An 8,833-nucleotide genomic window follows, 5' to 3' on the forward strand; every position below is an offset into this window, starting at 1 on the left:
GCTGGCAGGGCTTCAAATGAGCCAAATGCCGCCACAAATCTCTTCCCTGCACGTCGAGCTCTGCACACCAAGGTTATTTAAGCATGAGCTGAAATGCAAGGCATGCAAGCACATCTGCAATACCTGTTCAGGGAGCTCAGCAAGCAGCAGCAACTGAGAGGTGCCTGCCCCACAGAAGAGGTTTTCTTGGGAAAAAAAAAGAAACAAAGGAATGGAAGCACCATTTGGAGAGTATCAGTGGAGCAGAAAGAGCCAAGTCACAGTTAAAACCAGTAAGGCAGGCATAGATTTCAGAGCTTTATCCAGTGTATCATCACCACTGCGGTACACAAGAGTGTCCTGCTCTTGCAGCAATGCTATGGCCAAGGCTGCGTCACTGTTTCACAGTTTTGGGCTCTTCCAACTTTTCCGTAACCCAATTTTGCTCAGAAAGGGGTTTTGTTTGTTTTTCTTACAGCGCACAAGCTTTTTTACTCAACCTCCCTCTGGCATGATCCGCTTCCTACATGAATCGCAATTGGGAGGGGTGAAAAAAAGAGAGAGGTCAGGTATCACAACTCATTAAATAGACATTTATTAGGCAGTTTAGTCAAGCAGCTGCGGGCAAAGGGTCACATAATGCCCTTGCAGTGCCACAGTAGCCTCTCCACATGAATTTAAAGCCCATCAGCAGCACGTCCCACAGCCCAGCTTCCTCCGCAGTTCCTCTGGGAGCACAGCCCAGGAGAGAGACCTGCCGGCCACGGGGCAGCTCAGACCCTGGTACCACAGCCAGTACTGCTCTGAGCTTGGGCTGGACCCCAGGGGGATTTTGGAAGATTTCTGCAAGCTCTGTATTTCTGTAAGCTCAACAGCAGCTGGTGATGAGACACAGGAGCATGTCACCATGTGACAAGAGCCCACATTGCACTGCTGACTTATTAGGAGATTAAGAAAGATCAAGTTATAAATGCCCATCCAGTGATTGTACGTGTAGCTGCACAGACACTGGGAGAGAAAGAAGCTCTTTATTTATACATGGGTATAATCTTAGAAGTCACAAAAAAGGACTTGACAGGAACACTATACAATGACTGATCGTTTTTTTTTTTTTTTTATATAGTTCAAAAAGAACTGTATCTGCTAAAAGTCTGAGGCTTACTTTGCCTTTTATTTACTTGATTTTTCTACCTCCTCCTTTGCCAAGAGATAGAGTTTATAGGCTTCAGGCATAGAAACAAAAAGCAGTTACCACCAGAAAAGAAAAATATATTTTTACACTCTTTCAGTAAGAATTTCTATTCCTCATATATATTTCTATTCTTGGTATTCAGCACAAGCTTATGATGTGATCACTATGTGCTCCTGCAGGTTGAATAATTGACTTTGCTGCCCAAACATCAGCCAACATCAGACCCTCACAAATCACTGATGCACGAGCAAATACTCATCTGCCCTGGACTTTGCACACCCTTTACGCAAAGTGGGAAGAAGGACAAGTTTCCCTGGCAGGCTGGGAAAAAAAGAGAAAATAAGGAGATATATATAGCAGCAGCTGTTCAAAGACTTCAGGAGGCTTGGCATGTGCCCATATGCCCAGCAGAGGTAGCGGACAGTAGAAATGAGACCATTTATCACGTGGACACACAGCTCATCACAAGGGAACTGCCACTGAGCACGGCTTAAAGTGCTCCTCCAAAACAAGAAGTCACTCAACAAACATTAACTAAAGTTGCTGAAATGATGAATCTTTCTGGCAGATTGCAGTACTCCCATGGGATAATTCAGCTTTGGCTACGTGGGCACACATAAAATCCACTAGCAGCCTGCACTTGTTTGCAAAAGCAAAACCTTTAAGTCAGTGAAAATCAGAGTCTGTTGCACAACCCGAGGACTTGTCAGCACACAACTGATTCACGGGAAACAACCCAGCTGCGCTCACCTCATCGTGCCTTCACTCCTGCCACAGTAAAAACCAAATCCCATGAACGAGCCCCCTCTCCTTTCCCAGGAAAATTGCCTCAATGCATTGAGAGTGTGTAGAGCCCACAAGGGCAGACCGGGCTTAGCTGTTTCCACGTAGCTGCCATCACTTGCCTATGGTTCTGAGAGCATAAATGCCTGGCTGCACAGCACTAAACCCCAATCTGCACCGGCAGGACACGAAGTTCATACACCTCCAGGGAACCATCCTATTGCCCCACACCAACCACTACATACCGGGTCACCCTTACTGTCCTAAGGAAATCAGGAGAGGGGTTGTTGTCATGCAAAAACAGAAAAATGAAATAATACCTATGGGCTACATCACCTTTTTTAGCAAGTACATGTACTGCAGAAGGACCAGCTGATCTGAGCCCATGCTGCTGAGTGACCATGTAGCTCCTATTTTCTTTCCTAGCTTATTACAAGAGTTCCTACACTGTTAAGACCAAGGACTTTATTCCCAGTTTGGACTCATTCACCTTAAGAACCCAGTCATGAGTCTGGTACTGACTTCGTGTTTATCTTAACGAGTCCTCCAGAACAAGCCACCTGAGCTGCTCTGGCTGCTCATGTTATAAGCACTTCAGTGCTTAGGTCACTCGCCCAGCATGCTCTTACACCTCCCCTGTCACACATGCAGGGGCACAAGAGGTGGGGATGCTGGGGCACCCCGGGGACGGCTGATTGTCGGCTACCTGAAAAGCTGCTCCTTGGCCTGGGAGAAGGCTGTGGAGGAGAGCTGAACAGAAGGAGGAGAGCCTGGGAAATCACAGACCCAGCCCCAGGCAGTTCGTCCTCTTTCTGGGAGCTCCTGGGGGCTGCTGCCACCTAGAGATGCTCACAGAGCCAGGCTGCGGGCTGGCCACCCCGTGTGCCCCACCACCACCGCCCAGGAAATGCTCAGCACCCACCCCAGCCAGCCCCCAGCCCTGGCCAGTGACTCACAGAAAGGTGCTTCTCCCGAAAAGCCTTTGGAAGATGCACATGCTCTGGACCACAGGTTGTGCTTCCAGATAACAGGCCGAGTCAATGTGCTGTGCTTTGCTTAAATTTAATTAAAAAACAAACCAAAATCCCCTGAAAACTAGAATAAAACATTTAATTCGATTAAGGTGTGTGGCTAATGCCCTGCTAGAAGACTGAAGGCACATTTCAGTACAACTTGGCATTACGGTCAGGAGTGCAATGCAGCACTTGGGGCTCAGCCAGGAGCACCCACAGGGTGCTGGGCCCTTTGCTGCCACGGACCAAACGTGCCTTTCTCTGCTACCCATCCCACTTCACTACCGTGAAGGCTCAGGAGAAAGGCTTCTCCCTTCATGAGCTGCTACTGCCAAGTCTCATTTGCTTTGCTCATAAGGCATGTATTTCAGGTCCTTATTATCACTGTTTTCATGTTAATAAGCACAGCTCCTAGTGCCAAATTCCATACACATAAACATCAATTACCGTCTCTTTTCAAAAGCAAAGTCACAGCTCAGTCACTGGGGCACTCCGCAGTGCCGGTCTCGGCAGGGCAGGTGCAGGCACAGGAGCAGCCCCAGGATCGCTGGGGACGCCCCCAAGAGCGCTGCCAGAACCAGTCTCCTGTGCCCTGCAGCAGGGCTGGCTCGCAGTGCTCCCAAGGAACACGCAGGCACGGCAGCGGGCTGCCCTGGCTACCGGGCAGAGATATCCCCGCACACACCTGAAGGGCTGTAGGGCACGGGGGGGGACACCCAGGAGGGCACCGAGCCCACAACAGCACCCGCTCCCCTTTGGCAAAAAAGCCCAGCCAGAGCGACCCCCGTGCAGGGGCCAGGCTCTCTGAAGGCGGTGACAGGCTGAAACTCTCAGTCAATATTTATCGTGCCTTTGCAAAGGCACTCAGAGCTCAGCCTAATTTTAACCATCAAATAGACATTGTGGCGGAATAAACGGGAGAGGTGCCAAGAAGGGCTGTAACAAAGGAGAGGAGCTGCATCTCTCTGAAGGTGTGTGGCATGTCCCATCTGACACAGCCCAGAGAGGAGTAAAGGCATGAAATTAAAGACTGCCCATACATCAGCCTGAACACGCTTCTCACTGAGAAATAAAATAAAAAAAGAAAAGAAAATATAAACTGCAAAAATATTTGAAGTACGATAATTCTCAGAACAGCTGAATACTTCAAACAGGACTGAGTTAATTTGGCTGTAATTATTTAACAACTCACCAACCCCACATATCAGAAAATGGAGTTAATTTATCAGCTATTTTCAAGCAGAACAAAGACTCGCCAGCTTCCAGGTAACAGCCCAAGCTGTTTGGCTCACGTGACCCCGACTGAGCTGTGCACTGCAAACATTATATGACCAAGCACGGCGACAGAAGAAATCAAAAAAACCCAACTTGTTTACATATTTACATTTTAACCAACACACACAGGATAGTGAAATCAAAACTTTGGCTAACAGCTTGCTTGCACGAGCGACGGCATCACCATCTTTCTCAATGCACCAAAAATGAGGGTGGCAGCCAGAGCTCCATCCTATTGCCCCCAAAAGCCAAGAGAGCCCAAATTCTGAAAATCTGGGGGGGGGGTCCTAAATACTTGCAAATCATGGCTCCCTGTCCAGCCTGCCTTGCTATTCCAGCAAGCACCAAGTAGCAAGACTCAGTCATTACTAGCTGCCAGTGCCCACAGCAGTGCCTAAACCCCTCCAAATAGGAAATGTAACTCCAACCCTTCCATTTTAATAAACGGATTTTCTGGTTTGCACAGTGCAGGGCACAGAGGCTTCTGAGCAGCACAGATCCAGGAGGCTTCCCCAGAGACGGCAGGAAGGCAGGCAAGCAACCCTGGACCAATGTTTTTTTTATTTTCACTGGGGTATAAATCCATCAATGGAGAGTCGTTGTGATTGTCCATGCCAACAGCCTGGTCCGAGCGGCGGGCAAGATTGCTGGAGAGCACGGGAGGGAGCATCTCAGCTTGACAGCTGCTACCCAAAACCGGGGCAGGCTACGGGAAAAGTGTGAGACAGAAAAGTATCAAGTGAGGCGAACGGTCAGGCTGCGTGCAAGCATGGAAGCAGGAAAAAAGGTACACCGAAGCAGCGCCTGTGAAACAAGGAGTGCCATTCTTCAGCGGGGATTTACCGATTCAAACCGCAGGAATATATAAAAGAAAGCAGCAGCCCAGCATTTCACCCCTCCCGATTTCGAGGGTTAGGAAACAATCACACAGCAAAAAAGTAAACTGTGCCCCAAGATTAAAAACCGCCCTCAAAGCCCAATCAGGCAGGAAAAGCCAGGACACACGCTCTTTTCGCTTCTCATCAAACGTATCCGTCCTTCTGTTACATGAAGCCCCAAAATACAAACGAAATTGCGAGAACGAGGAGCTGTTGCACCAATACCGCCCAAACAGCATATATTTCGTATCACCGGGGAGGGAAAAAAAAAAAAGTTACAAAGACTGAAGAAATTTCCTTTTCATGTTTTATTCACAGCAAAGGGGCGATGCAGCGGGGGACGATCCCAGCGCTCTCCCCGGGCGACTGAGCCGGCACAGCTCGTACTACGGCGGCAGAAAGCGCTGCTCGGATGCCAACAGGAAAACAAAATTCAAGCCAACGCCGCAAGTTTCCCTCCAGAAAGTTAAAAATTCCGGGCAGACCCCGCCGGAGGAAAAAGCGCCTTTTCCAGCGTTAACTTCCAAGCCGCCTGCTCGCCCTCCCCGGTGCGCAAACACCTCGGCCCGCTGTTTACGCCCCGGGATCGGGACGCTCCGCGCACATGAACGCACAGGTGTACGGGGGACGAACGCTGCCTCGCCCGCCCAGCGCGCCGCGACGCGAAGTTCGGGAGCGCGGCCCCGTCGGGGCGGCAGCGGCACCTGCAGGGACACACACGGCGCCCGGCCGGGGCTCCGGCCGCAAGGGCGGCCCCGGGGCCGGGGGGCGACAGCCGGCGGGGACACGGAGCGCTGCCGCGCGGGCGACCCGCGACCGCCGGCTCCGCTCCGCTTCCCGCGGGGGGTTGTCGCCCTCTGGCCGCCGCCGCCGCCGCTCCGAGGGACCCGCACAGAACTCCCGCAGCCCGCGCCGAGCACCGGGACGCGGAGAAGTTGTCGGGAAGGCGCCGCTCCGCCGCGCCGCTCCGGCCGCTCCCGACGGACCCGGCCGCTCACCCACCTGCCTGCGCCGCCGCGGCGGCCCGCGGGGCCCCGGCCGCCGCCGCCAGCACGCAGCAGCTCCACCACAGCAGCACCCCAGCCGCCGCCGGCATCGCGCCGCCGCCGCTGCCTCAGCGCCGCCGCTGCCTGGCCGCCGCCATCCCCCGCGCAGCCTCCGCGCTGCCGCCGCCGGCTCCCAAAAGTTGCCGCCGCCGAGCCGCCGCCCCCAGCGCCGCCCCTCCGCGGGCGCGCCGCGGCGCCGACGGGGCGGCCGCGCCGCTGCCGGGCCGCGGGGCGCTGCGCAGCGCCAGCACGCGCGGAGCGGAGCGGCGGGAGCGCGTCGAGGAAGAGGAGGAGGAGGAGGAGGAAGGAGCGAGCGGGGTGAAGGAGGAGGAGCAGCGGGACGGAGCGAGGGGGCGGGCGGGGGCCGGCGCCGTGCGGAACCGCCCGCGCACCCCCCCCACCCCTCACCCCCGCTTCCCAAACGGACGCCCCGCACCTGCGGAGCCGCGCGCGCTGGCGTGCGCGAGCCGTTCCCGCGCTCTCGCCCCGCCCCGCCCGGCCTGAGGGGCGAGCGCGCGCCCTGCGTGCCCCCGGCGGACCCTGCCTGAGGGGCGGCTGCGGGAGCAGCGGTGCGAGCGGGCCCCCGAGGGAACTCTGCCGTCCCGTCAGGGGACACGGGGAGCCACCCTGCTCCGGAGGGCACAGGGACACCTCCCTACACGGCCCCCCGGCACGGCAGCGGCCCCAGGGCGGGCCGAGCCCGTCCCAGCGGCGGCCGCAGCTGAAGCGTGGAGAGCGGCGTGGAGCGCGCCCAGGCTGCTCTCCGCTGCGGGAATCCCCTATGCACCTGATCAGGACAAGGACATGGCATATCCCCCTCCTCCCTGGGTTCTGCCCCAAGACACCCACTTCCGTGAATGCTCATGGCCACTCGTGCGAAGACGAGCACTCCACCTGCACTCTCGGCACCAAGGTGAGCACAGGGCTTCCCAGTGCTCAGCCGAGGCAGGTGGGAAACTTTAGGGTGGAAGGGCTGGAAAGGAGGGAGAAAGGTTTTCAGGGCAGGCTGGCGGCACCTTGGTGATCACTCTTCAGTGTGGTGGTGGGTGGACTTGGCGCTGAAGGAGTTGATGAAAGCCATGTTTTCCAGTCTGCCTGCAACTCTGGGGCGCAGAGGTGTAATGGCATCTCCCTCCAATGCACCCCCGATCTTGATGTCCGCTGCCAACCTGGTGGCACCTCCTAGATGCTGTCAGGTGGGGACAGTTGCAGTGCCAAGGTCCTGCAAGCATCAGCCCATCATCCCACTCACTACCACCCACCCCAGCACAAGGGCGAAATGTTGACACAGATGTCCTTCCTAAGAGGCCCAGGGGACCGGCATCTCATCAAGACATGCCTCGGCAGGACAGCGACTGAAAATCTCAATGTATCATCACAGGTGGGAGAGAGGAGCTGCCATTTACCACTCTTGATGAGTTGATTGGCATCCTCAGTCATAACTGAACTCTGCAAGTGCACAAGAGAATGCCTTCACTTCTTCGCTTCATGTCCCCAAAATGTGTGCCCTAGGTTTTGAAGCCTGCTCACCCTGATCAAGCCCTTCTGGATCTCATTTACATGAGGGAACTCCGCTCCCTGTCCCTTATGCCTTTCCAGCTGGTCTGTGCAATACTTCTTTGAGTGACTTCCCACTGATGCTAACAGCTTTCTCCGGCAAACCCAAGCAGATCAGGTGGAAGACTGCAGCAGTAAGTGCCTTCCCTCCAATCAGCTCCAATGGAATGGTTTTCCCATAGGAATTAACCTCAGAGGAATAACCTCAGTCCCTCCAGCCAAACTGCCTCCTTTCCAGAGAAGCCAGAAGCTCGCATGCCTTTAAAAAAAGAAAGAAAAATCCCCAAATCAAGACAGTATTTCAAGTCGGATTATGGCTCTCACCAAAGAAGAGCGTTTAGCTGGGAACGAATTAGCCAGGCTTTGCAGAAAGGAGGCTGTAAAGAAGGAAGTGTCATTGCCCTCGGTGCTGCATCCCACAGCCAACATCAGCGGCGGCAAAGGGGCAGTTCACTGGCAGGCAGAAGGAGGTGGAAGAAAAGGCAGCCGGGAAGCAGAGCCCTGAGATGCAGGGTCTTCAGCCTCTTCCTCTGGGTTTTCCCCGAGAACACCACCTGGGTGAGGCCAGCAGGAGAGGCTGGGAGCTGGCTCGTGCTCTCGCTGAGCAGATTAGCAGCAGTGCTGATCATCCCTCCTTGCCCCAGGAAAGAAGCGTGATCCCTGCCTGGCGCAGAAATGGATCCAATGGGAGGCTGTGAGGCAAAACTCACTCAAATATTGAACTAGAAAAATTTTGCTCAATCTGCCTCTCAGTAAACAGTGACTAATTGCTCTGACTTGAGCTGCTGTTACCTTCTAGATTGGAAGGTGTAGATGGAGCAACGATAGTGAAGGCTCCTTACCTGACGCTGGCTGTACATTAATCAGAAATGTTTGCTATGCAAATCTTGTCATACAAAGCAATTATTGCTGTTCCCATGCTGACCTCATGTTTATTTATTACGTGAGCTCTTTATTTGAACCTTGTCTGGTCTCTCTTCCCCTATAAGCGTATTAGTATGTGGCTTCCAAAGGCACCCAGCTGAGAAATTGTGGATTTATTTGTAGTGTGGAGGGATGGCACACAACACACTGACTGCAATGCAGAGCTGAGAGGCTCAGCTCTTACAC

The 8,833-nt window shown here is 54.1% G+C and overlaps 1 protein-coding gene across 1 annotated transcript in view; it reads right to left on the reverse strand.

The window, feature by feature from the left end:
* The window catches only part of ERBB4 (erb-b2 receptor tyrosine kinase 4), a 576,525-nt gene extending 570,309 nt beyond the window's left edge, over positions 1 to 6,216 (reverse strand). Inside the window, exon 1 of the mRNA XM_058421395.1 lies at positions 6,123 to 6,216. Coding sequence (XP_058277378.1) covers positions 6,123 to 6,216 — 94 coding nt within the window. The remainder of the gene's footprint in view (positions 1 to 6,122) is intronic.
* Between the last annotated feature and the right edge of the window lie 2,617 nt (positions 6,217 to 8,833).

This window comes from Hirundo rustica, chromosome 7, assembly GCF_015227805.2.
Source record: "Hirundo rustica isolate bHirRus1 chromosome 7, bHirRus1.pri.v3, whole genome shotgun sequence".
NCBI lineage: Eukaryota > Metazoa > Chordata > Aves > Passeriformes > Hirundinidae > Hirundo > Hirundo rustica.